This window comes from Urocampus carinirostris, chromosome 3, assembly GCF_059441175.1.
Source record: "Urocampus carinirostris isolate Australia breed hairy pipefish chromosome 3, RoL_Ucar_1.0, whole genome shotgun sequence".
Taxonomy (NCBI): domain Eukaryota; kingdom Metazoa; phylum Chordata; class Actinopteri; order Syngnathiformes; family Syngnathidae; genus Urocampus; species Urocampus carinirostris.
Window position 1 is genome coordinate 19,774,664 of NC_142351.1, and position 27,905 is coordinate 19,802,568.

A 27,905-nucleotide genomic window follows, 5' to 3' on the forward strand; every position below is an offset into this window, starting at 1 on the left:
TAGAAAATCATGTACGACACCTCTCAAAAAATTGTGAAAGTTGTCTTTTTCGTACTGGTCATTTCACAAGGTATTTTGAGAAAATTCATCAGTAAGTTTTGATGGTTGTTGACAGATTGTGTCTTCAAGCAGATAGCAAACAGGCCTATTAGAAGAACTGAGTGCAGCGGGGAGAAGAAAACAAATGGCCGCCGTCTGAAGCCTTTATTCAACACCTTTCATGAACTCCAGGAACTCTGTCAAAGGAAACAGAGAAATCAAGGTTAGCAATACGGTTAGAGTATGCATTTTCTAAGTATGACCAGTGGTGTCAAACATACGGCCCGTGGGCTGGAACCGGCCCCCGTAGGATAAATTAAAGGTGGAAAAATGCACTAACGACATGAAATGCACATTTTTTGATAAGGTGCAATTCATGGATTATCCACTAGAGAGCAGAGTGGTGCTGTTTCGATCAATGCAGTGTGATGCAGATTTGAAATTTGCTTCCGTAGGTTTGGACACATTTTATCAGCATCTACTACCGGGGTTCCCCAAATTAACATCCGTTGCTGCTAGAATTTTGTGCATGTTCAGAGCCACCTACCTTTGTGAACATATCTCAGTAATCAGGGTTGGGTTGGGTTACTTTAACTGGATTACTTTCAATTACTTTTGGATTACTCCAATACCAAATATGCTAAGAAAAGACAAAAAAAAAACTAAATATGAACAAAATGACTAAATTTTGTGCAGGCTTGGGGAGTAACGGAATACATGGAACGGCAAAAATGATGCTGGCAAGCTGTTTGGATTTATTTTCATTTTGTTTCTGTCGCATTTTATGTTAGTTGTGCCGGAGATCAAAGAGATCGAAGCCAGGAGAGAAAGCTTACCACGTGTTGTGAGTCATCATTTTATTCATATTTAGTTTCTTTTGTCTTTTATTAGCATATTTGGTATTGGAGTAATCTAAAAGTAATTGAAAGTAATCAAGTTGGAGTAACCCTACCCAACCCTGTCTGTAATGAATATCAATAAAACAAAAATGCGTTTAAAGCTCACAAACAAGCACTTAAATGACATTCTAAAGTGTCAGCTAGTCAGGACATGACACCTGGTATTGAAGCATTCGTACAGGCGTAAAAGATGCTAAATATCGGGAACAAAATCAAGTCCAGACTAGACTAACGCCATTAAAATGCTGCCTTATAATAAAGACTACAGTTCTGTAAATACGAATCCTTACTGTGGTGATTTAAAAAATGGGCGATTTGATGTTAGTCAGCAGCAACGTTCCCTGTAATTTTCCACGGGTCTGAGCGTTCACACAAAGTCGGTGAGCAACGCTTGAAACAACAGTGAGCAACAGCAATCCCAAGTGTGGCAACTGAGTCATAATCAAACATGTCCAAAACTTGACATCAAGTAACATTTTGCTGAGTTTCTGGCAATACAAAAAAATGTTTCACTTTTGTATGAATTGACAAATGTATAATTGCAAAGGTTGTACGGCCTACAAACGTCATTTGTTTTTACAACAATTCTTTCACAAGATTTACATTTTTTTTTCCTGGTATCTTTTGTCGCATACTACTAACATTTTTGGGGGCTTATTTAGTCGGTTGCACGATACACAACTGTATTTAATCACATTATTCCGTGGAAGTACAATGTTGGCAACAAGATTCACTTGGTATATTGGAAATTATTTGAATGCAACACACTTTTTCTTCTTTTCCCCTGTTTTTTTAATCCCTTTTAAAAAAATCTCATTGTGTTTATTTTTTCATAGCTGTTACTTTTTTTCTTTTTGTTCTCTATTTATTTTTTTCCTTTGTTTCTTTCTTTTCTCTTTTTCTGGCTTTTTTCTGAATTTTTCTTTTTTTTCTTCCTTTTCTTTTTTTTCTCAGCTTTACACTACTTTTTCATTTTGGTATTTTTTTCTTTTTTGTTCTATTCCCCTTCCTTTAAGTCATTTTGTGCATAATTTTACATAATATTTGGTCATGTTGGGATTAAAGAAGCAAAAACTATCTGAAGAGCCGTTTGGGACCCGAAAGAGCCGATTCCTTTTAGTGAGCAGAGCCGAAGAAGCCGGTTCTCAAAAAACTTTAAAAACTCACACACGCAGCTTAGAGGGAACATTGCGCTGGATAGATTTTCTTGTGCGCTGAGAATGTGCAGGCAGTGCGCAATTGCGCACGCGCGCAGCTTAGAGGGAACACAGGTCAGCAGCCTCACTACATATAAGTATGGTGGAATTTTTCATAGAATGTATGTGTATAATGTTAATAGTTCGGCCCACTTGACATCTACCGAGGCCCTATGTGGCCCGCGATGTGAAATGAGTTTTGACAGCCCTGCCATAGACTGTTTCAAAATGTAGGTGTCACATTAGACCCCAATCTGTCCTTTCAAACAAACGTTAGGAATACTACTGTAAAGCTTTTTTTCCCCATTTTCGCAATATTGCTATATCTGCTTTTGTTACTTAGGACATTTATTGAAAGGAAAGGACTCAGGAGGGCTTTTAGAACAAGTTGGAATTTCTTAGCTAAGGTTTGTGTCCTCTCCTGTTATCCTTGGAAGTTCATTTTGATGTCTGCTCTCCTTAATCTAAGTACAATAAACCAAGGGACAACAACTGTCTTGAAGCTGCGAGCTACTTTTTGGTACTAATTGACACAAAGGGCTACCAGTTGGACATGCAGTTCTAAAATAACTATGTTATTACAATGCTATTACTATGTTATAACCAGGATGTAATTGGTAGAAGTTCAGTTATTCTACCTTATGAGGACACTTGCAACCACATTGACTTTAATAAAATAATTCTAGTAATGAAAACGTACCATCATAATCAATTTTCCCGTCATTATTTTTGTCTCCGTCCTTCATCAGCTCCTCAATGTCATCTTCAGTGATGGATTCTCCAGTGGACTCCAGCATGGACTTAAGTTCTTCCAGGTCTATGTAGCCATCTCCGTTCCTTAAAAAAAAAAAAGAGGGTGACCTATTTCCTTATTTGAATCGTACGGAAAAATAAATGGAAGCTTACTTGTCAAACATTCTGAAAAGTTCGGCTAGCTCCTCTTCTGGTTTTCCTTTGCTCTCCTCCTTCATGCAGCGGACCATCATCACCAAGAACTCATCGAAGTCTACCGTCCCGCTGCCTGTTTATGAAAAGTTAATAAAAAAAAGATTTTAGTGATATTGGTAAGCTTATTCTGTTTTTAATATTGGACCCCTGCAAAAGACATTGCATAGGATGTCAGGTTTGTTTGTTATTTTGACTATTATGCCTCACAGTTGTCCCGCGACCCTACTGAGGATAAACGCTGCAGATAAAGGACAGATGCTTCAAAGTTGTTCTTTATTTTGACTACTATGCACTGTTTACAGCATTGTGAATAACATTGCTGTTCTTTGATTTCCACACCCCTTAGAGCTCATCTGTTTTTTGTAACCTTGGAGATTTAATAAAAAGAATCGGTTTAAGGAAGGACCTTGCAGAACAAATTTGAATTTCTTATCTGAGGGTTAAATCCATAGATGTACTTCCTTCTTATTTATTGTACTGCCTCTGGAGGCAGTGGCTCAGGAGGTAGAGCGCACGTCTTGGGATCAAGAGATCGCAGTTCGAATCCCGGCTCCTCCGTGTTACATGTTGAAGTGTCCTTGGGTAAGACACTGAACCCCTAATACCCCCAATAAGCAGGTTAGCGCCTTACATGGCTGCATGGCCGCTATTGGGGGAAAATGTGAAGCACACTGTAGAGCGCTTTGGGAAGTCTAGACTTGAAAAGCGCTGTATAAATGCAGATCATTTTCATTTCATTTGCCAATATTGTGCATGTTCTTTGATTTTCACACCATTAAAAAGCGGATCTGCTTTTGTAACTTATGCAATCTAATCAAAAGAAAAGGGTTTTACATACACCCCATCCCATTCATTCCATATTGAAATCATGAGGGGGGTTAGTATAGTCCTCTCCTGTTCTCCTTGCAATTTCAAAATTCAGTGATGTCTTCTCTCCGTATTTTGCGTGTCTACTAAACTATCAGGTGTGTAGAAAGTTCAATGAGCTATTACTTTTTTGTACTGCTCGGTATTAGTCCATCAATCGAATGTCTTTGCAAGGTACACTTGAAAACGGTATGAGAATTGTGTATCACAATTATATCATAATCTCTGACGTACCATCTTCATCCACCTCATCAATCATCTCCTGTAGCTCTTCCGGCGTCGGGTTTTGCCCCAGCATCCTCATCACTTTCCCCAGTTCCTTGGTGCTTATGCAGCCGTCTTCTGCATCTTGGATGAAGATGTCAAACGCAGCCTTGAACTCTTGGGGAATGAGGGGGGCAGATTAAATAAGATTAATTAATTTCTCTTCACATGCAGTGACGGGGAATTTTGGTTAAGAATGATTTACATCTTTTACATCAGCTGGACAATAGTTGGAAGCCCCACCTGAATATGAATGCTTTAAGTCAAAGGTGTCAAACAGGCGGCCCGCGGGCCAGATCAGGCCGCTAAAGTTTGGAGTGCGGTAAATCTTTGTTAAAAAATGATAATGACAATTTCGTGTCAAAAAAGTTGCGTCCCCAGGAAAAATAATGCATCTAGGACGCAGGAACGCGGGCAAACGAGAACACTGCTATTGGCATATTTTGTATATGTGTACATACTTTTAATCAAACCGTAATCCTGCAAAGTAATTTGTAATTTCCTGTAACCGTAACAGAATATAATTATGTTTTTTGGGTGTACTAATTATGTAACGCCGTTACATGTATTCCGTTACTCCCCAACCCTGTGTAAGGGTATATTGTGACGAAAAATTTGCTTACCATTTTTTTGCTCCTCGGTCAAGTTCTCAACCTAGGGACAAGAAAGGAGCAAGACAAGCATCAATTGTACCGAAGTTCAGTGTTATGAATGATATCTTATGGAGCTGTCTTCACCTGCTATTCTGGTAGTGGGGAAGCATAAACTAAAGAGATTGTCATGGGGTTATGCACGGCGCGTAAGTGTTGCAGAACCATCAGCTGTTCCTTTTACATGCAGCTGCTTTTTCTTTTTTCGATTGTTACACTGCTCCGTTGCTCCATTTAGTTTTAAAAGACAACACAAGACTAGGAAAGACGGTGAAGTTACTTAGTGAAAAATGTAAAAAGGGACCCAGAGCCAAAAACAGAAACTCGTTCCGTTGATACTTTAAATCTCTCACTCCATGTTCTAATTATAGTCAAAATGTAAGTCACCGTCGATTTTTACAATATACATAATCAGGGTTGGGTAGGGTTACTTTAACTGGATTACTTTCAATTACTTTTGGATTACTCCAATACCATATATGCTAATAAAAGACAAAATAAACTAAATATGAATAAAATGATGACTCACAACACGTGGTAAGCTTTCTCTCCTGGCTTTGATCTCCGGCAAAACTAACATAAAATGCGACAGAAACAAAATGAAAATAAATCCAAACAGCTTGCCAACATCATTTTTGGCATTCCATGTATTCTGTTACTCCCCGAGGCTGCACAAAATATAATAATTTTATTCAAATTTAGTTACTTTTGTCTTTTATGAGCATATTTGGTATTGGAGTAATCCAAAAGTAATTGAAAGTAATTCAGTTAAAGATACCCTACCCAACCCTGAATATATATGATCTATAATGTCTTTTCAACTACAAAACTTAAATCACTTCATCCAGATATCCCCTGGAACTTCATTGTTCTTTATACTGAAGAGTCTCTAGTGCATGGGTGTGCAAACTACGGCCCACAGGCCACATACAGCTTTTTCATCTGGGGGAAAATTGTTAATATGTCATGGTAAAATGTATAAAATTGTTAGAAAGGTACTACTAATAGAAATGTGTTGAATTGGTGCCACCCTTGTCACCATGGTTACCAACATTCAAATAAATGTCTACATTTTACCTTGCTTGCTATTTTTATTATGTGTTAATTTTATCTATCATCAAGTTATTTATCAAAATTAATGAAAAAAAAACGTCTTAGCTAGCTTCGAGGCATTTTTAGAATTTCAAAATATATGATCAAATTTAGGCATGTCATTTATTACTCTGCTTTGATTCTAAGTGTTTCAAACCCAATTGTGTAAATGGTTTGTTAATGGACAAAAAAAGAAACATAACATGCACCGATACTACTACTCATAACTCATGCACATTGTCGCTGCTATTCTAAAAAAAATGTATTTCTATTTTCTTGCCATTTTTTTAGGCCGAATAGAAGGTGTAAAAAAACAGCAAATTAATTTTTGTAATGGCAAAAATAGAGATGGGCCTACAATATCCTTTCCCCTCATGTATTGCCGCGGTATTGGATTTTAAAATGTATTAGTCCATACCAAAAATTAAATCTTTTTTCCTTGAGGCCCTTTTGCCAAATTTTTATTCCATCGTCGCCCACAACTACAAAAGTTGGCCCACCCCTGCTCTGGTGTTTCAATTCTTACTGTATTCCCAAGGCTATCCATACATTGACTTGACATTGAAAGAAGGGAAACAATTGTCCCTCAGCTGTATGATGTAAAGACACAGTCAAACGGCTAATTTCTGTATAGATTATGCTCGGACTTTAATCCCGGTACCAGTAGAGTATCATTGAAATACAAAAAAATTACCTTGACCTTCAAAATGATCACACAGAATGAGTTCCTTCCGCATATTTCGTACTTACCGCTGCTTTATAGACGTCATCCATTGCTGCTGGTCCTTCTTCGGCTCTGACAAAATGCGGGACTGGTTCAGACTTCAGAGGAGCGGGAGCAAGTTTAGCATCAAAAAAGCCTTTGACCCATCCCACAAAATTGAAGAGTGATGGTCGAGGGGTGTTGCTGATTGACAGAAACAGAGAGTGAATGACCTATAAATAGCAAAACAAAAGGAGCCACCTTTTAAAAGTAGAACAGGGAAGCTCTAGGTGGATTGAAGTGATCTTTTACCGGGTCATATTCATCTTTATATGCTTTGTCTCTAATGTCATTGAGAATAAATAATATTGTATCTAGGTGTCTTTCAAACAAGAGTTTAAGATTCCAATTTCATGACTGTTGTACTATTTCAAGAGTAATTGCAAAGGAGATATGAAGCCATTGTAGCAAGACGAGACAACTAGTGGAGGATAAAACCAAATTAATTGTTGTACATTATGCAAAATAGAATCGAAAAGAATCGAAAAAAGTAGGTAACATTATTTGGTAAATAAGTTAATACAGTAATCCCTCATTTTTAGTAGGGGCGCAATTCAAAAAATTCCTGCAATGTTCAAAATTCACAAGTATAAAACACACACACACACAGATAGATAGATAGATAGATAGATAGATAGATAGATAGATAGATAGATAGATAGATAGATAGATAGATAGATAGATAGATAGATAGATAGATAGATAGATAGATAGATAGATAGATAGATAGGTAGGTAGGTAGGTAGGTAGGTAGGTAGGTAGGTAGGTAGGTAGGTAGGTAGGTAGGTAGGTAGGTAGGTAGAGAGAGAGAGAGAGAAAGAGAGAGAGAGAGAGAGAGAGAGATAGATAGATAGATAGATAGATAGATACCTAATTCATCCCAGTAGGGAAATTCACACTTTCAGCAGTATCCTTGTGTTGAAAAATAAAATAATAAAATAAAAGATATAGAATACATAAATACTCAATGTAACGTGTTGATATAGACTATTTTAATAGTGCTACATAAAATACACACTGTAATAAAAATAGGGTAATATGAAATGTGGGGGTGTGGTTTAATGTGGGCATTTACTCCCCTGGGTGGAGTTAAATTTATATATATATATATATATATATATATATATATATATATATATATATATATATATATATATATATATATATATATACATATATATAGTATATATTGTTTAAGCCTTATAAGGGAGGAAACGTGTACTGTATCTATATTCATTTAAAAATGTTAAGAATGTGTCCTGTTTCCATTTTACAGAAATCAAGTTTTGTTTTCCATTATAAAACATTTTGAAAAAGCACCATGGCGTCACGAGAGTGCGCAAGAAAAACACATGTGTCTCGAAAGCGAGTTTAGCGGGTGGAGAAGTCCAACTTTGTTGGCAATAGAAAGCATTTTCCTCTCCTTTTTTGCTCCAGCTACCGGTGCTTTTGTGAATTTTGACATGATGGCCTTTGGAGAAACTTGAAGTTTTAAAAGATTTGCGCATACATAATTCAGGTTTGTCAAACTGTTTTACGTGCGTCTCCAACTCAGACCGCAACGTCATTGACGTGCAGGAAGACACCAGTAAAAAGGGTCGGGTGACTGTTTAGCCAACCGGAATGCGCGACATAATGCACGAAGAAAATCTGCAAAGTCGCTAAACCGCGTTACAGCGGGGGATTACTGTTGTTTTATATAGAAAGTGTTTTCAATATTTTGCCATATAAAAACATCATAGCTGGCTTACTAACTAAATTTGTTATTGTAAACAGACCACACAAGTGTCTTGGAGCTACAAAGTGCATTCCATGTGTAAAAGATGAGATGTAGATTGCACAAATGATTTCACCCTAACGCAGTGGAGAAGAAGTGAGAAGTGGTTCTATTGCCACGGGAGCAATTAGAGAAGTTAAGTGCTTTGCTCAAGGGCACCTCAAATGGACTAAGGGTATGCTTCCTTTCAAGGAAATGTAACGTGTCATTTACATCTGCTCAACTGTTTGTCATTATCTGCTGAATAACAAAAGTTCTTTCTCAGTTACATTGTCCTTTACTGTATTATTTCTCTCATATGACTCCATGAAAATAGTTCTACAGATAGAGGGCTATTTTAGGTGTGCCATGTCCTTGGCTGTAAATAGCAGGCCTGAAACAGTAATGGTGGGGGTAAGTGGTGTTTCTTGTACAGTATTCTCAAAATAAACTGGAAAATAATTGCTCTGCAAATATAGAATAGATTTACACATCACTGGTAAATTAAAAAAAATGGTTAAGGTGACAGTAAAATAAGCATTTAGCAAAATTTGCATAATAAAATTGTGCATATTGCTTTGCATGCGGTGCCAGCTTGGGCACGAATGAGCGACAATGTTAAAAACTATGATTAAGCTTTGGAAGACTTGCATGTAGTTTTAGTGCATTGTTTTATAAGATGATGGGTGGGGTCGCTTTGAACAGTGTTTTCCATTTTTGAGGCTTTTTTTGGTTAAAAAAAATCTCTAAGAACAAAAATGAATTATTGAAACCAATTTTGTGTTTTTCTTTTTAATCTTTGATTACCACATAGCCTAATTATTATACTAGTAGTATAAGCAACTGGTACAGTACAGCAACTGGACGCAAACCACAGCTTGCAGTACATCAGTTCCACTGTCACGTAGGAAGCAAACACATAGCTGATGAAAACCTAAAATCTTGGACCTGCGGTCGAAAAAGAGACTAGCAGAGCTTAGACTGTGTGTGAAGTGGCCCGGGTTGTGAAAAAGAAGATTTGGGAAATGATCAATACTAACCTGTCCCAGTCCCTTGGTAAACTACTAGGGACAGTGGAGAAGTTTGAGATGATGGAGGACATCATAGATCAATATGTCAAGTCATGTTTATTCGTATAGCCCTTAATCACAAGGAGTCTTAAAGGGCTGCACAGAGCACAGATTATTGCAAACCACAGACTATTATTACACCATCCCCTGATCTTAAACCCATATGAGAGCAACGAAAAACTCAAAAACATCAAGATGAGGAAAATGAAGAAACCTTGAGAAGGGACCGCGCATGATGTTGCAATAACAAATAATACACAGATATTGTCAACATTTAATGTAGGTCATTAATACGCTATAGAATAGAAGTGTGTTTAAAATGGATCGGAACGCTTTAGAGTGCAAATAAGGAAAGGTGAAAAAGATGGAGAAAACATCTCAGCCGCACCGGTTTCCAGAAGGTAGCATGAGATCAAACGCCTTGTCCTTGAAAGGAGACAACTTAGGAAGCAATGGATAAAAAGCCTCTGAAGATGAAAGGGAAGGAATAAATATGCTCCAAGTTTACATTAAAACTCAACTGGCAACCCTTCGCCGAGCAGAGAAGCTACGGAAACGCTTAAGGAATAAAGAACAAACTGTAACACGTTTTTGCAAAGATCCCTTTATGTTCCTTGAGTGTATCTTCTCAAAGGAAAAAAGTAGAGCCCTAAAAACAACAAAAGCAGACCGCAGACCTGAAAGATTACCTGAAAGCAACTCACTACGACCCAAAGCGGAACGAATGTCTCATCATGCCTTCAGTTATCCCACCCATCAACACTCCCAAACACCGTATGCTAACCGGCCCCCTAGGATGGAAAGAGGTGTAAAAGACTGTGCTTTAGCAAGATCTGCATCAGGCCCCAGCCAAATGGAGTCCCATTAAAGGTGTACAAGAATGCAACAGACGTCCTAAGGTTTTTCCCAAAGCTCATGAGAACAGTATGCCGTAAGAAAATGATACCCGAAATGTGGCGTAGTGCAGGGGGAGTCCTTATCCCAAAGGAGAAGAATGCAAGGAACATCAGCCAGTTCCGTCGAATTCCCCTACGTTGAAGGCAAAATCTTCTTTAGGTTCATTGCACAGAGAATGGGCGAGTCTCTGCGAATAAATGAGTACATTGACATCTGGTCAGAAGGCAGGAATATTGTGAACATTCCAGCATGATCTGTCACCAAATACAAATGGCAAAGGCATGGAGGAAGCATCTTCATGTATTCTTCCTTGACCTTGCCAATGCCTTTGGCTTGCTTCCCCATGAACTCCTGTGGTCTGCCTTCAACTTATTCCACGTGCATGACACCATCAAAGACCTGGTTGAATTCTGCTTACAGGACTTACAGTTCTGCTACACTACTTCTGACTTTACCAATTCATCGCAGAGTTTGGAGGTAGACACCATGGTGGACGCACCAACTCACCCGTGGCATTCACAATGGCAATGGAGGTCATCAGCCATGCTACAAAACGGGTGGTAGCTGGCCAGCGGATTGACTCTGGCCTGTGCCTCCCCCCACTCAGAGCTTACATTACAATGGTGACCACCACTGTCCTATGAACCAGGAGGCTTCTCAGAAAACTTGAGGGGGACATCAGTTGGGCCTGTATGAAGGTATAACCATCCAAGTCTCAAAGCATCTCAGTTGTGTAGGGGTGCTTTCGGATTTTAAATTCCTCTTTCGCGATGACCCAATCCCAACAGTGTCTGATCAGCCTGTTAAGAACCGTGGCAGGTGGTAGGAGGCTGAGGAACAAAGACCGGGTGCAACAACTGCAAGGATATCAGCGGTGGCCAACAATTCATCTACAACATCCAACTACCTGGGAAGATAAAGGCCTAGTTCCAGGAGTTTGGACTTTTACCTCAAATGCTGTGGCCTCTTGCAGTTTATGATGTCCCAATCTCCACCTTGGAGAAGTTGAAAAGGAGAGTAACAGAGTACATCAAATTGGCTCGGAGTTCCACAATGCCTTACCTCCATAGGTCTAAATAGGGATGGTGTCCTCAAGATTCCCCTCATCAGTCTTACAGAGGAGTTCAAGTGTGCAAAAAGACTCCAGATGACACTAAACGGATCTAGAGACTTAGCAGCAATGCACCGATCTTGGCAACATGGGCGCAAATTAAAACTGAACAAAGAAGTGGAAAAAGCAACAGCAGCTCTCAGACATGTTGACATTGTGGGCACATTCTTACATGGTGCAAAACTAGTCTCACCCAAGGGCGTTACTTGTGGCGCTACAACAAGGTCTTAGAGATTCTTGCGTCCACCCTGGAAGACAAGCGAGTAGCCACCAACTCCCTACCAAAACCACCACCCCCACCAGTCAACCACCATCAGGCAAAGACCTTTGTCGGTGAAGGGGCTAAGGTATCCAAGGGCATCTCCATAGTAACTGAGCAAGGGAAGATCACCATAACCACCCTGAGATCGGACTTGGTGCTGTGGTCGCCTTTACAAAAAAAGCCTTCATCATCGAGCTCACAGCACCTTGGGAGGACTGAAGGGAATAGATCTTCAAGAGAAAACACCTACGCTATGCCGAGCTTACAGCTGAAGCACAACAACGTGGCTGGAACATTGAGGTCCGCCCAGTGGAGGTGGGCTGCAAAGGCTTTGTCGCAAGATTTACCACCAAGTCATTAGTTGACCTGGGAATCTGGGGTCGAAGCCTGCGTAAAGCCATCAAAGCGGCATCAGAGACAGCCGGAAAAAAGCAGCTGGTGGCTATTCGTCAGGAGAAAACACCCCCAAGTAGCAAGTCAGGACGTATGCGGTCAGCCTCGGCTTGACTCAGGGAAAAGGAAGTTCCTGCCATGCATCGTCCCATGAGAAGTCTGCTGTCCAACAAAGCCACTCTCATGAAGGATTAAGATTGATGGAAACTCGAGGCTGATCACCCCGTGGATGACCACCCCTGGTGAGGGTGTCTAGTGTTGTGGCTGAAACGCCCAGTCATTAAGGGTGACCATACTGATGATGCATCCAAATTACAATTTAGTTATCCACCATTCCACCAGTAACTACCAAAACAACACTCCCAAGTGTGTGCCAGCACAAGGAATCTACATTTATCCTGTGTTCTGTATAGTAGTATATAAGCAGGGTTGGGTAGGGTTACTTTAACTTTATTACTTTCAATTACTTTTGGATTACTCCAATACTAAATATGCTAATAAAAGACAAAAGAAACGAAATATAAATAAAATTACTAAATTTTGTGCAGGCTTGGGGAGTAACGGAACACATGGAACGGCAAAAATGATGTTGGCAAGCTGTTTGGATTTATTTTCATTTTGTTTCTGTCGCATTTTATGTTAGTTTTGCCGGAGATCAAAGAGATCAAAGCCAGGAGAGAAAGCTTACCATGTGTTGTGAGTCATAATTGTATTTATATTTAGTTTCTTTTGTCTTTTATTTGTATATTTGGTATTGGAGTAATCCAAAAGTAATTGAAAGTAATCCAGTTAAAGTAACCCTATCAAACCCTGTATATAAGTAATGACTTATTCATTTTGGTGAGCAATAATGGAGGTAATTATTACTATAATTTTTACCTGTTTTCAAGAATGACTATTTTTACTCTTTTTTCTAAAACAATGACACAAATAATACATAAAATGAGCAAGAATCATCAGCCAATGGAACAAGACGACGTATTACTACCTTTTTGAGTATGAAATAAGAAAATAATAATTAAAATCAGAAATATTGTGTTCAAGATATTCGATTTCTCTGATCGTTTTTTTGCCTCTGCGACCTTAGTTAGGATAAACGGCGTGAAAAAAACGATTGATGGATGGATCCTCATTTTTGCAGTTGAATCTTAAACGTCTTCACAACCATTTATTAAGAAAGAAAACATAATAACCCGCTGCTACCTCCTACATTGTCTAGTAGATGAGGATGCTTTGCTTTTATTCAGTTGTTTTTTTGGGGGGAGACCGATATCAGCTCTCAACCAGATCGTCTCGGTCACTGGTAGCAAATGAAATCGTCATCGTATATTGCTGAGATTGTCTCCGTACACTATCACACTCTTATCCTTGATCAAGCATGTATTTTTTTCTCATCATCTCATCTCATCAGCACCGCTTATCCTCAGTAGCGTCGCGGGGGTGCTGGAGCCCATCCCAGCAATCATCGGGCAGTGGGCAGGGGACACCCTGAACTGGTTGCCAGCCAATCGCAGGGCACACGGGGACAGACAACTCGCTCGCTCATTCACACCTAAGGACAATTTGGACCGGCCAAATCACCTGAAATGCATGTTTTTTTTTGGAATGTGGGAGGAAACCGGAGTGCCCGGAGGAAACCCACGCAAGCACGGGGAGAACATACAAACTCCGTACAGGAAGTCTGGAGCTGGATTTGAACCCACGCAGGAGGTTCCCATGACTTGAACTGTGCCGCACATGCGCTAACCACTGCGCCGCCGTGCTGCCCCATGTATTTTTTTAATACAATAAATTTGTTTACACAGATTAACTCTTCGTTTTACTCATTTTGTGTTTGTTTTGTTGTGATTAAATTATTAAAGGAACTGCAAAGATTATTAGGGTATGGAAGCCCAAGAGTGTCATATTTCAATTAAAAAAATGAACATACATATATATATATATATATATATATATATATATATATATATATATATATATATATATATATATATATACAGATATATATAATGATAAAGTCATTTAAAGTAAAATTCATATTGTAAAACGTTCTTAAACGAATGTCCGATAAATAAAAACAGCCTTTTAAATAAAAAGTCTTTAGCAAAAAAAAAGTAACTAAAATTATATCATAAATACATTTTAACATTTTACATAATTGCCATGGTTCATGGTTAAAGTACATTTTTGAATTATTATTATTATTTTTTGTAAATGTGTGTTATGCTTGTAAGTTTTAATATTGTTTGTTAAGGGGAATTGCATATCTGTCAACCTCCAGGGCTCCATGCCCTTACAAACTGTCGTATTTTCCCTTAAAAAATACAAAATAATCTTACACCATATTTTTTTTAAAACCTCTTTATTTATGTTGTTTAACATGTTATATTGTACATGTGTTTCGTTATATCATGTATATATTGTTAATTAACATTTTGTTGTGGGATCCTGAGTTGCTCGGCATGAATGAGGTTTATTATAAAAAAAAAAGTTCAACAATTAAGTAGTTTGGACGTTCACTGTAGAAGGGAAACAATTCATGCAAATATGATTAAGTAGAATAATACATTTTCTTATTCAAATTATGAATTCATTTTTTTTTGCATTAAATTATTGTTGGTAATATACTGATTAAAGGGATAACCACAAACCTGTATTTTTTCCTTTTCTCCTTTTATACTTTCTTTTTTTCTTAACTTCTTTATACAACAAAATCATTCGTAATATAATGCATCAAAGCAAGTGAGCCGTTTGAGAGCCGGCTCTCTTTAATGAGTGGAGCCGAAAAAGCCGGTTCTCTAAAAAGAGACGGACTTCCTTTCACTACATCAAAACGCTCGCTTCGTTTGCAACGGAAAAAACGATACCGAGATAGAGGCTTCAGTGGCAAACTCGTTTGACTTGATTGATTTGCGTTTCGTGATAGTCGGTGTATGCCGGATGGTACCCATAATTGACAAATTTGCGTTTTTCCATACAGATTTTCTCGTACGTCGTACACGTCTTTAAATGGTTCATAAACGTACTTTGTACGGCAAAACTGTACAGGTTGACAGGTATGGAATTTTAAAGATTTATAAGGGGAGGGTTGTGTTTTTTCTGCCTTCAAATAAAGATTCATCATTCAAAAAAGGAAGCTGAAGAAGAAGAATGCAACTTGGGCGGAAATGAATAATACTGTAAACAGGAAGTGCCCTCATTTTATCCTTAAATCCAAGTGGAATGTGTTTAAGGGCGGAAAAACAGAAATACAAGTTTTACTGCTGGCCTTTAGGCGTTGGCTTACCACAAAGTAAGAGTTTTGGAACGTATACCCCGAGTCATTCATGTGAATATATTCGTCCACGAAGAAGCATCGCCAGATGACGCGTCAAGCTAGTTTAGCATTAGCTGCCGCCATGTCTTCACGGTGTTACAATTCGATTACTCAACGAGCGTAATGTTTCCTCAATTTAATTTAACAAGGCGAATTCAAGACACAAAATTGTTCTGGAATACAAATATTGGTGAATTTATGTACGCTAGCGTTTACGTTGCGGGTTGCTTGCCTTCCCAATAAGGAGCAGGTCACGAGGATTTGAAACCTGCTCTGTTTAGTTGTCTCCTAAGTAAAATATGTTTTTTTAATGCCATGTCAGCGGGCTGTTACCTGCCTCAAATCAACATTTTGCCAAATCTAATAGGCGTACATCCCTTTTCATTATTACGTTGGAACAGTTAAGATCGACAATGGCATGTAGGATTTAGCTAGGTAACGCGAATAAGTGAAAGCTTGACACCATAGATACATTTTTCGTTGAGGTCCAAAGCTTTAATGGGTCATTTATAGACCCATTGCTTTGAACTGTGCAGAAGTTTTAAGCTAGTCAAGCCACTTTTGCTTTAAGCTCCTTGAATTTTTGCTAATGTGTCATACATCACTTGCAAAGGCGTGATTGAAAACAGCAATGTAGCTAGTTTTATCAGTCATCGCCAAGTCATGTTTACTTCACGACAATGACTGATCAATCATTTTGTTTATTATTAGTACTTGTCTAGGTTCCGGGTAGAACGCGTATAAAACAAACTTGCTGACTCACTTGTTCATCAAGTTTTAATACAAAACTCTTGGGCACATTCTGACATTGAATATCTCTGAAACGATTAAAGATATTAAAAATACACCTGGTAAATTAAGAAAACTTGTAGGCTCAATTTTCACATGACATGATAAAAGATCAGCATGGGGGCGCAGTGGTTAGCGCGTGTGCGGCACATTTCTGAGGTCATGAGATCGGACCTCCTGTAAGGAGTTTGCATGTTCTCACCGTGCTTGCGTGTGTTTCCTCCAGGCACTCCGGTTTCCTCCCACATTCCCAAAACATGCATGTCAGGCTAAATGGCCGGTCCAAATTGTCCCTAGGTGTGAATGAGCGAGAAAATTGTCTGTCTCTGTGTGCCCTGCGACTGGCTGGCAGCCAATTCAGCGTGTCCCCTGCCCACTGCCCGAAGACAGCTGGGATGGGCTCCAGCACCTCTGCGACCCTACTGAGGATAAGCGGTGCTGATAATGGATGGATGTTCAAAGATCATCATTTTGCGCACCATTGGTCACATTACATACATCAAGATAGTCAAATTCTTGATTAACACATCCCAGCATTGAATTGTCAATGGTTGCAACAGTTTATGTTATTTGTGCCTTCGGCCAATTTACGTCTCTTGGAATAGGGGGGCACATAGACCAATCCTTTCATAAATCCCCAAGAAAAGAAATTGCATGTTGTGAGATCTGGGTGGATCAGTTGGTACCTGTTCAATGACATCTCCTGAAGTTAAAGGGCGTCCCGTTCTTTTAGGTGGGCATAAGCACCCATCTGTTGAAAATGTACCATGCTATAATGGACTTGCCCTCTCGTGGCACCTTTTCAAATTGTCTGTGAAATGCAGGATGAACAACAATCCATGATTCTGTTTTTTACAAATTCAAGCACACAAACTGCCTTTTCTGGTTGAGTGAACGCCATTATTCGGTCTGTAAATAAAAAAAATAATATCCTTGCAACAATCTTAATGTAACTTCAAAATGGCACAACTTTTTCTTGCTACCATTAATAGTGAAGGAGAAATGGGAACTTGAAATGTGCCTCTGATTTTTGGAACACCCTGTGTAAACACTATTTCCTAGATCTAACCAGTCCAAGGCATGTAAGGTGAGAGTACATTCACTTATGGGTTGATGAGTCGACGTATGACAAAACATACAGTATTATGCTTTACTTTATTACACGTGAAAAAGGGAGTGATGTTGTTTGTGGCTTTTAATATAGGCAGATCACAAAAGAACAACATCGATTTTTAAACAAAAGAAACAAACTATTTGCACAAAAAACTGCTGTACAACACAATAATACAATACATAAATGTGTGCAGAACGAGTTGGCTGAAGCCGAAGCTTTTATCTACCCACCCCTATTCAAGTTCTTCCTTGCAGAGAGGACATATTCAAAGTTAAAACAAGAAAACAACCTTGCCCCACACGGGAAAATTGAAAAAAAAAAAAAAGAAGAAATGCTCAAACTTATAATGCTATCGCTAGTGATTTTTAGAACATATAACACCCACTTTTTCATATAAAATAGGAATGGTTTTTGCCCCTTTTACTTGAAATAAAATTTCCTGTTGTCTAGATACATTTATATTGTTTTGCACAGCACTGTTTCAACTTTTTATTCATTTAAAGTCCTTAACGTTTCAACATATTCATTGAACTTGGTACTTTCTATGTTTGCAATTTACATAACCTGAAAACTCAAACTACATAACCTCTATTAACCATTTATTTCTTTTATGAAGCCCTTTTCTACCCTTGAAATTGTAGTTGCAACCTTTTGTATTTGTAATGTTTTACTGGGCTAAACTATAAATAACTAGCTATGATGTATTTCATCTAATGTCATGTTTAACACATAATATGTGTTCATCCTTTTTCAAGATCTTTAGCCAGAGAGGAAGACAGAAGGATTTGCGGTTGACCTTATTGGTTTGGTCCCTGAGATGACATCACAGCAGCCTCAACTCCACGGTGGGGCTATTCATCAACAGGTTGCCCAAAATGACTCTGCTCAACGAGCCCAACCTCATATTCAGGCCCATCGTCAGGACTCAAATCCCAGCGTCAACACCGCTAGACGACTGGACAGCAGAACTTTTACACGCCGGCCAGGATGCTCCAGTTTGGCTGAGACTAGCGGAGTCTCGGCCTGTTTGGTCAACTCCAGCACATCCAAAGGACCAATAAGGTTTGAGCCTTGGCCGGAGGAGGAGGAGGACAGGTCACACGGAATGAACTCGCTTCACCGCATGTTCGACATCATTGGAGCCCAACTCACTCATCGGGACGTTAGAGTACTTTCCTTTTTGTTTGTCGATGTGATCGACGAGTACGAGCGCGGTGGCATCAGGAGTGGGAAAGATTTTTTGTTGGCGCTGGAGCGTCAGGGTCGTTGCGATGAGACCAACTTTCAACACGTGCTCCAGCTTCTGAGGATTATTACTCGTCATGACCTTTTGCCTTACGTCACACTCAAGAAACGTCAGCCTGGTAAGTAATAAAATCACTTTAGAATTTCTATACTTAACTACACACTATACATCAGTCGTTGGGTCGTATGGCTCACGAGACAAATATGGCTCTTTTTATGAGTACATCTGGCTCGGGTATAAAACAAGGGCCATCGTAATCTTCTCTATGACTTTCCAATTCCAGTGTGTGCAAAGCCAAAGCAACACATAAAGCTGTATGTTGGGTCAAAAATATATTGCGCAAATTTTCAACTGCCGTTTACATTCACGGTGTTACACAGACAGACCATGTTTTGACTGTAGATCTGTAAGGATCTCTGCACACCTAGCGCACTCCTCAATACATTAAGATCCTTTCCGTTTGCAGTGTTTTGTGACATTTATAGAAAAGGAACTCTACCCTCACCTTGTTTTGAAACCAATGTATATGACGGTCAAAATTAACCTCAGCGATCTTAAGTAACTGCGGTAGAGAGACATGTTTGAAGTGGTATATTTGTTGATATGGGACCCAGGCTCTGGTATTATTATTTTTCATAGATTTTATCAAATCATTAAAACATCACACAGTGAAATGTGCTGTAGAATTACCTTTGTCTGGATAGCGGGCTTGGTGGTTTTGTGGATCTTTTTTTTAAAAATACATGGATTGGCTCTTAAAAAAATATATATTTCGCTTCCATGGCTCTTTGTGTCAAAAAGGTTCCCGACCCTTGATACTTGACGAATAATTCTCTGTAAAGAACTCATGTTCAATTTGGATCCACTGTTAAAAGTTGAGTGCTTTACTCGTCGGTGGCCCTAACTTGGACAAAAGCGATATAATGAACGAATGCTTACTTTTAAAAAACATGTTACTTAAAAAAAGAAGGCAAAACATTTAAACCAAAGGAACATTGGATTATATATTTAATAAGGGGAAATTTAATGAAAACATCGGCAAAACAATGAGCGTAATAAAAAGTATTAAAGAGGATTAAAAGTCGTCATCAAAAGTTCTCACTCGGACTTTTAATGCATTATCTTGGATTACGATTTAAAGAATGGATAAGTACAAATTTTCTACAGTTAACACTTGTAAGGAAAAATAATTTTGTGTTTGTACGTCAATCACATTGCAAGACCGCAGAGACGATTTTATAATAAATATCAGATATGAAGTGGTAAAAGGAATCCTCAGTTCATTGACTGACCGAAACCTGTTTACTTTTTCATGACTCTGTGCAAAAATGACTGTTACTTAAAGCCACGTGTAACGTTATAATCCAATGCATTTAACAAACCATGAACAACAAACCCACATTGTCACCAATTTATACAGAATATGAGGTAAACCCCTTGTGCTCTTATTTTGTACCTCCAAGCAGCCATCATGTTTTATATTTTGTGGCCGTGTGTGTACCGCTTACTTGGTTTTACAAATGCAGTGTTTAACCCCTTACTCCATTGCCATTTGATGAGAGTAAGTGATAGCATATATCACTGCTTTCATTCTTTTTATTTTGCCCTATATGATTTATAGTTTTTACTGCAATGAATGTGAAGGTTGCAGATGAACAGACATGTGTATTTTTAGTGTGCCCAGATCCTGTTGACAAGTACCTGGAAGAGACGTCAGTGCGCTACATTACACCGAGAGGAATTACGAAAAGCAGGGAAAGTGCGCCTCATAAAGTGATAGGTGAGTTTGTCCTCGAAACTTATTTTGTGTTCATCGCAAGACAAAAGTGTAAGACGTGATAGAAAAAAGAATTCTGCATCTCTTTTATAGGACCATATGTTGGAGCATCGCGAGTGAAAGCAGCTCCTTCTGTACCAAACGGCGTGTGGAAGAGAAGCCATTCTTTATCCGACTTCAGAGAGAAGCAAACTTGTGGTACGGTTCCATTATAGTTAAGAGTTTTTTATATGTGTTCAACAACCACAATTTGAATGAGGTAGGGACAAAAAGTGTTTTTCATTTCAACAGAGATCGCATGTAAACATTTAAGGGAACAAGGGAAGAAATAAGTGATCCTTCGTATGTGCCTTAATAACTGGTTTTCACCATCTTTTGGTAGCCCTGTAGTTACAGATAACATGTTAAAAATCAACCAGCAATTTTCAAATACATTTCTCTAGAAAAATATTCTACTGTCGAGCAAGATTGTTCTTCTAGAAAACGAGTCCTCGTTCCAAAGCGACTAGTGCATGCCTGTAATTAGGCCTGGGCGATAAAACGATATCTATTATTATTCTTATACAATTTTGCCAACATAAATAATATAAATATTCGAAAAGTCGATCATTTAAACTGTAATCAAACCGGAAAAAATGAGAGCGCTAATACAATGAAAACGGAAGTTCCAGACCAACATTCAGGAGACAAAGAAGGTGACAAGGACCAGCCATTCATTTCGCAGGAATAGCAGTAGATCAGCTCACAAAGCGAAAGCGAAACTATACTACAACAGGTCAAAATGAGCGATAAAGAGACAAAAGACACCCAGCAGACCCACTCAAAGCAGGTTAAAAGAAAACAGTCCTAAACAGGAGAGCACCCCCATCCTAAGATGTATGGCGGTATTTTGGTTATTTAAGTGTCTGAGTAAAAAAAACGAGCAGTGACGTGTGGACAACATGCGCCAACCAAGCCAGGCAACACGACAACCTTATTCCACCAAATTTCAAACTGTATCGCTCGACTACTGAAACAATTATCAGAAAATTATTTTTTCTTTCATTTAGCATGGTGTTGTTTTAATGTGAAAAATGACAATAAACACAAGAAAATTGATGAAATTAAGTCTTTTATTGAAAATACTTCTTATTCGTAAAAAAAAAATAATAAAAAGGCACTATCATAAACAATTTAGGCGCAGTAGAAACGTAAATTCATAAATAAACCTCCGTTTTTTTTAGGGTGAAGCAAATTAGTAATGAATAAAAGCCAAGTAAACATTTTAATCCATGTCACGTCAATAGCAATAATAGAACAGTAAATAAAACAAATATTATATATATTTTGTAAAGTACATTAGGTGGTCAACTACAAAGTCTGCACCAAAAGAACCTAACAATTCTCAAGAATTTGAAACCACACAGTTATAACAAGTGGAGTTTGTTGTTTTTAATGTTTTAACAATTGACCTCTGTTCTTCGGACTGCATGAAATTAATTTCTAATACGTTTGTCAGGTAGTCTGGCATATAAAGCTCTTTGCTAGTGAAATACATGCAAAAGAAATGTACAATGCATGTCATTAAAACGGTATTGGGTTGAATGTTGGTTGAATTTTACCGAGGCGAGTCAGTCTCCCTTTCGTTCAACTGTCCAAGATGTTGTTTAAATATTCATGCATCACTGAGCTACTGCCATGATACGCAAGGTCTGCTTTGTAAACTTTGGAAGTCGTGTTTTTATTTGCTGTATCCAGGTGTACTTGATGTTGATGCCGCCATTTCTGTATGTTTGTTACTGCTCGAGACAGAGACACTATAGCGCTTAGTGGCTCTCAGCAGAGATTATAGTCATGGAGAGATTGCTCCTTCAGGTGGAAAAACGTTTCTGTTGACAATAGTCGACTATATTATAAATTTTTATCGATAATTATACTTTGTATTCAAAGCGCCTTTCAGGACACCCAATGTCGCTGTACATATGAATAGGACACAACAACAAGCGAAGAGTTAAACAAGAGTAAAACAATCAAGTAATAAATAGCCAATAAAACACATTAGAGTTAAAAGAGGCGGTGTGTGAGGCAGATGGTCAAAAATAGGCAAGTCTGAAGAGGTGACTTTTGAGTCCGGATTTGAAGGTGGACAGGGTGGCAGAATTTCGGAGGTCAGGCGACAATGAGTTCCAGAGCTGGGGGGCAGAGCGGCTGAAAGCTCTGCTCCCCATGGAGCTGAGGCGGGCAGGGGGTATAGTGAGATGGAGGGAGGAAGATAATCAACAACATGAACTATTCATCACAGAGCTAGTGTTGATTCATAATTCTTTGTTTACTGCATCTTCAGATATTCGCCTACGCGTCCGCGCCGAGTACTGCACACACGACTCGGCCCTTCAGGGCAACATCTTTTCCAACAAACAAGAAGCGGTGGAGCGGCAGTTCGAACGCTTCAACCAGGCCAACACCATCCTAAAATCACGAGACTTGGGCTCCATCATCTGTGACATCAAGTTCTCTGAGCTCACCTACTTGGATGCTTTCTGGAGGGACTACATCAACGGCTCCTTGTTGGAGGCCCTAAAAGGAGTTTTCATCACAGATTCTCTTAAACAGGCGGTGGGCCACGAGGCCATCAAACTCTTGGTCAACGTGGATGAGGAGGACTACCAGGCAGGACGACGTAGACTACTTTGTAATTTGGTGGCAAGCGGTGACCCACCAGGAGGCGCCAAAGGCTGTGTGTCTTAGATGTGAGCGCAAACAGACAGGTGAAATACAAACGTGCCTCCCCATGGGGGATCGGAAGAGATGGAAGGATGTCGTACATGCGATGCCTGTGTTTGCGGTGTGTGTTTTTCTTAATTCCAGCAAACCCACAGATTCGTTTGGTGCGGTCGGAAGAAGATAGTTGGTAGCCCCAACGTATAGCATGCAAGGGGGTTTGGGACTGTGCCAGCCAAGAGAGTCGATACTGCACGTACCGTATTTTCTGCACTATAAGGTGCACCAGATTAGAAGGTGCTCCCCTAAAAAGTTGTCTTTTGTCATACATAAAGGCGTACCGGGCAATAATCTCCTTGAAATTGAGCTAACAGTAGAAGCTTTACGGTGTACTGGTAGATATTAGTGCATTGATGCAATGCATTGATATGTGCCGCTGATCAAAATTGCAAAATATTATATGCAATGGGAATTGTATTCAGAGTAGTGGCGGCGAGAGCTCTCACATATTTGGGATAATACTGCACAATACCAGCTCAGTAGCCTAGATGGTAGTGTGCCCGCTTTGAGACTGGGAGGTCGCTGGTTCGCGCCTCGGCAGAGTCATACCTAATTGGTATAATGGCGGCGCCCTCTGTTGGCTGCGGCTGCATCGACTCGCTACAACGGGTCAGGTGTATCGACATTTCGTTCTGTGTACATTGTTACAAAGAATGACAATACAAAGGAAATTATTATTATTATTATTATTTTACAAGATTTTCTTTAACATGAAACCAGACGGGAATCGTTCACAACTTTACTGCCCTCTAGAGGCGGGAAGAAGCATTTGTTGTGTATTTATTAAGAAAACCATAGCTCTTAGCTAGAGACCTGCTTCTTTTTAACCCTACTCGAAAATTTACATCGGGCCGGATTATATCATCCAATGGCCCGCAACCTGTATGTGTAATTCCATCCCGAAGCACGACGACGGAATTGGTTTTCTTTAACGTCTTAAACCCATGAAAACTAAAAACATACACATGATACACAGTATTACATACCTGTCAACCTGTACGGTTTTGCCGTACAAAGTACGTTTTTTATGCATTTTAAGATGAATACGACGTACAAGGAAATCTGTAGGGAAAAACGCAAATTTGTCAATCGCATGCGTCTGTGCTACCTGGGGGTTTCTCATCATGCATCATTCAGAAAAAAACAAATATGGTGTACGATTATTTTGTATGGGAAAATATGACAGTTTGTACGGGCATGGAGCCGTGGAGGTTGACAGGTATGGTATTAAAATATCAGTCCTAAAACTAACATGAAACTGAAATAACGAATGAAATGAATAAACACGTTTTACCTCGTTTTACTGCTTTAACCGATATTTAGAAAGTTAAGTTTATTATATTTAGTCTTTGCTCTTCTCTTGAATGCCTCTTTCGTTGTCGAAAACACACAAGGCTATAGCCCCTTTCAACTGTGGCTCACTGGCAATTTTGCACGTCACACCCACAGAGGTCGCATATTTTCAAAATAAAAGACCTTTGCAAATATACAAAACATTCAAATAAATCAACATTTATGTTCCAACACAAAACAATAATGTCAATACAGTATGTTTAACAACACTGTTCTAATGCCTTGTCTCAGGTCATTTGTACCAATGGTGGTCGGAACTCTCATTGCTGCTACTCTGGTTCAATTCCCGCTGCATACAATGCTTTGCAATTTAGGTCAACAATGATTATCAATTTGATCCATCATTGCACAAGCATTGCTCACATACGGTATTAATGCAAAACTTTGGATGGTAACGCATACCTATAATAACTGTACGTGCTTCCAGTCCTATCCGCTGTATTCTGTGGTATATAAACAGGGTTGGGTAGGGTTACTTTAACTTGATTACTTTCAATTACTTTTGTAATACTCCAATACCAAATATGCTAATAAAAGACAAAAAAAAACTAAATATGAATAAAATTACTAAATTTTTTGCAGGCTTGGGGAGTAACGGAATACATGGAACGGCATAAATGATGTTGGCAAGCTGTTTGGATTTATTTTCATTTTGTTTCTGTCGCATTTTATGTTAGTTTTGCCGGAGATCAAAGAGATCAAAGCCAGGAGAGAAAGCTTACCACCTGTTGTGAGTCATAATTTTTTTTATATTTAGTTTCTTTTGTTCGTGATTTAGGGCTATACAAATAAAAATGACTTGACTTGACTTGACTATTAGCATGTTTGGTATTGGAGTAATCCAAAAGTAATTGAAAGTAATCAAGTTAAAGTAACCCTACCCAACCCTATATAAAGCGCTCTAGGTTATAATGTGCACTTTCAAATACCTGGCCGATTTGGGGGTTTTAGATGTGCCTTATAGTCCGGAAAATACGGTACTTTAACATTCATTCGATAATGAATTTGTTCATTTTCCAGAAGGGAGAAAAGGTTTTGTTTTCTGCTGATTTTGAGAACAGGAAAACATCCTCAACGGTGTCAAGTTACCCCTGTTCGGGGCTGTATTGACTTTCCCAGATAATTTATTTTTTTCAGGTCCGATCGGTTTTATTAACACGTTTAGAACGTATGCGGTATGTTCTGTGAAGCACCAATTGTTGTAGCCACGTAAGGTTTTATTTTTTAGCTGTGCTTTTCTCCTCGTGTGTCAAGACCATTTTGTACTAACAGGACTGATCATCGCGAAGGTATTTCATATTTGGATTTTGCAGAAGCCACGTCAGATGACATGGCGTACTGTGGTTATGTTCAAAGGTTTTTTTTTTTTATATATATAAGATAGTTATCTGTAAATGTTAGTCTACCAGAATTATCTGAACAATACAAAAGCAGTTTGTTTTTAAATCTGAAATTATCTCATTGTCCTGCTACCACCATCGTATACAGTCTAGCATTATTACATGCCCAATCGCTAGACTCAGAAATGGTGTGATTTTCGGGACCAATTAGCTTAACTTGTTTTATTTCCCATTTTGCAAAGTTTCACACAATACTCAAATTCTCAGCACACTCGCGGCTGAAAAACGATTTATTGGGTTAGGCCTCCACCTTTAGCAGAGTGTGTAGCAGTAATTCTTGCTGTTTTTATATACAATTTTATAAAAACTATTCATGTAACTGTAATGACCTAAAAAATAACCCACTGAATTATTTAAAACGTGGTACAAAAAGGCAACTGCTTAAACTAGAGTCCAAAAACATACAAATACAGTATAACATTAGGTTAACTTTGAGAATGTTCTGCCATTGAGTCATGTTTTAATCCCACATCCACATAACAAATGTTTTTTTTTGTTTTTTTGTTTGTGTTTTGTCATGACAACAATAAATGGTGGAATACGTGAAAATGGTTGCTATTAAAATCAATGGATTTTAAAAAAGAGTCACTGCTTTGCCGTTACAACGTTGAGTTCAAAGATATTTCGTGGTTCATAATGGAATGCACAAAATTATCTAGAAAAATTATGTCAGAAAAGGACAATGTGCATTATTTTACTATGAGACTTTTCTGTATGGTGTAGTGCAGCTGAAAACGAGTGCTAAAAAAGCACCAGGTAATTACAAACTACAGAAACTCGAAGTGACCATAACACACTATTTTTCTTCCTGTTTTTTTGCCAAGCCTTTATGAGCCATTTGGGTACCCGTAACAGCAAGATGAGAGACATCTGTCCATGCGTTATCTTCCGCTTATCTGGGGTCGAGTCGGGTCGCGGGGGCAGCAGCCTTAACATGGGAGCCCAGACCTCCCTTTCCCCAGCCACTTCTTCCAGCTCATCCGACAAGATCCAGAGGGGTTCCCAAGCCAGCCTAGAGACATAGTCTCTCCAGGGTGTCCTGGGTCATCCCTGGGGCATCCTGCCGGTGGGACATGCCTGGAGCACTTCCCGTGGGAGGTGTCCAGGAGGCATCCTTATCAGATGCCCGAGCCAACTCAACTTAATGCAATCTTAATGTGGAGGAGCAGTGGCTCTACATAGATTCCCTCCTGGATGCCAGAGCTTCTCACGTTATCTCTAAGGGAGAGCCCAGCCACCCTGCTGAGGAAACTCATTTCACCCCAAAACAATGAACTACTTTTTTCCATTATCAAACCTTTTTGCTAAAGCAACAGGCAGCCACTAGGGAGTGCCAAAGATCCACATTTGGCTCCAGAGCAAGTTCAGTGGGTGGAGAAGTCCAACTTTGCTGTCACAGATAGCATCTTCCGCCGCCTTTTGTGCTTTTGTGGGTCAAAAGCGTTTTGTTGCATTGATGGCTTTTAGACAAACTTGAAAATGAAAAAGATTTGCGCATGCATAATATAGGTTTGTCAAGCTGTTAAAAGTACAACTCAGACCGAATAGTCATTGACGCGCAGGCAGACAAGTAGGAAAGGGGGCAGGGTGACAGTTTAGGAAATCAGAGTGCACAACACGACGCACAATGAAAGCTGAAGTAGCGAAACTGCAGTAAGTAAACTGCGATACATCAAGGGATTATATATAAAAAAAAACGTATTTATGTGATAGTTCATATTTTTGCTTATTATTTAGTATGATAGTGTTTTTTCTATGGCTTAAGCTTCTTTGTACCACTAGGAGGCGCTATATAGTACACACTGTCCCTTTAAGATTATTGTACTTGTTTCTGAAGCCATAAAAAGCATTTCCAACGAATCACGGCACAGACGGTGAAGAAAATAAGTATTTGAACACCCTGCTATTTTGCTATTTCTCCCACTTAGAAATCATGGAGGGGT

The 27,905-nt window shown here is 39.0% G+C and overlaps 2 protein-coding genes across 2 annotated transcripts; one reads left to right on the plus strand and one right to left on the minus strand.

Annotated features, from left to right (window-relative positions):
• On the minus strand, window positions 1-15,611 carry LOC148369027 (troponin C, slow skeletal and cardiac muscles-like). The gene is made up of 7 exons (XM_088330945.1): window positions 15,494-15,611; window positions 6,706-6,862; window positions 4,837-4,867; window positions 4,184-4,330; window positions 3,041-3,155; window positions 2,835-2,971; window positions 1-236 (listed from the first exon to the last, which is right to left on the minus strand). The coding sequence occupies exons 1-7, from the start codon at window positions 15,529-15,531 to the stop codon at window positions 205-207; spliced, it is 657 nt and encodes a 218-aa protein (XP_088187071.1). The 5' UTR covers window positions 15,532-15,611; the 3' UTR covers window positions 1-204.
• dedd (death effector domain containing) lies at window positions 15,360-26,511 on the plus strand. The gene is made up of 5 exons (XM_088330944.1): window positions 15,360-15,499; window positions 18,182-18,790; window positions 20,348-20,452; window positions 20,543-20,647; window positions 22,773-26,511. Exons 2-5 carry the CDS (start codon window positions 18,244-18,246, stop codon window positions 23,174-23,176), a joined length of 1,161 nt encoding a protein of 386 aa, XP_088187070.1. The 5' UTR covers window positions 15,360-15,499; window positions 18,182-18,243; the 3' UTR covers window positions 23,177-26,511.
• The last annotated feature ends 1,394 nt before the right edge of the window (window positions 26,512-27,905 follow it).

Bases quoted from the DNA above. Each gene is read 5' to 3' on its own strand.
- LOC148369027 (XM_088330945.1), bottom strand. From the start codon at position 15,531: ATGACTCGGGGTATACGTTCCAAAACTCTTACTTTGTG. The intron at 6,863-15,493 runs GTAAGCCAACGC...TCTGTCAATCAG, and splicing joins TCCAAAACTCTTACTTTGTG to CAACACCCCTCGACCATCAC. The intron at 237-2,834 runs GTACGTTTTCAT...TTCCTTTGACAG, and splicing joins CGGGAAAATTGATTATGATG to AGTTCCTGGAGTTCATGAAA.
- dedd (XM_088330944.1), top strand. From the start codon at position 18,244: ATGACATCACAGCAGCCTCAACTCCACGGTGGGGCTATTCATCAACAG. The intron at 20,453-20,542 runs GTGAGTTTGTCC...TCTCTTTTATAG, and splicing joins TGCGCCTCATAAAGTGATAG to GACCATATGTTGGAGCATCG. The intron at 20,648-22,772 runs GTACGGTTCCAT...CTGCATCTTCAG, and splicing joins CAGAGAGAAGCAAACTTGTG to ATATTCGCCTACGCGTCCGC.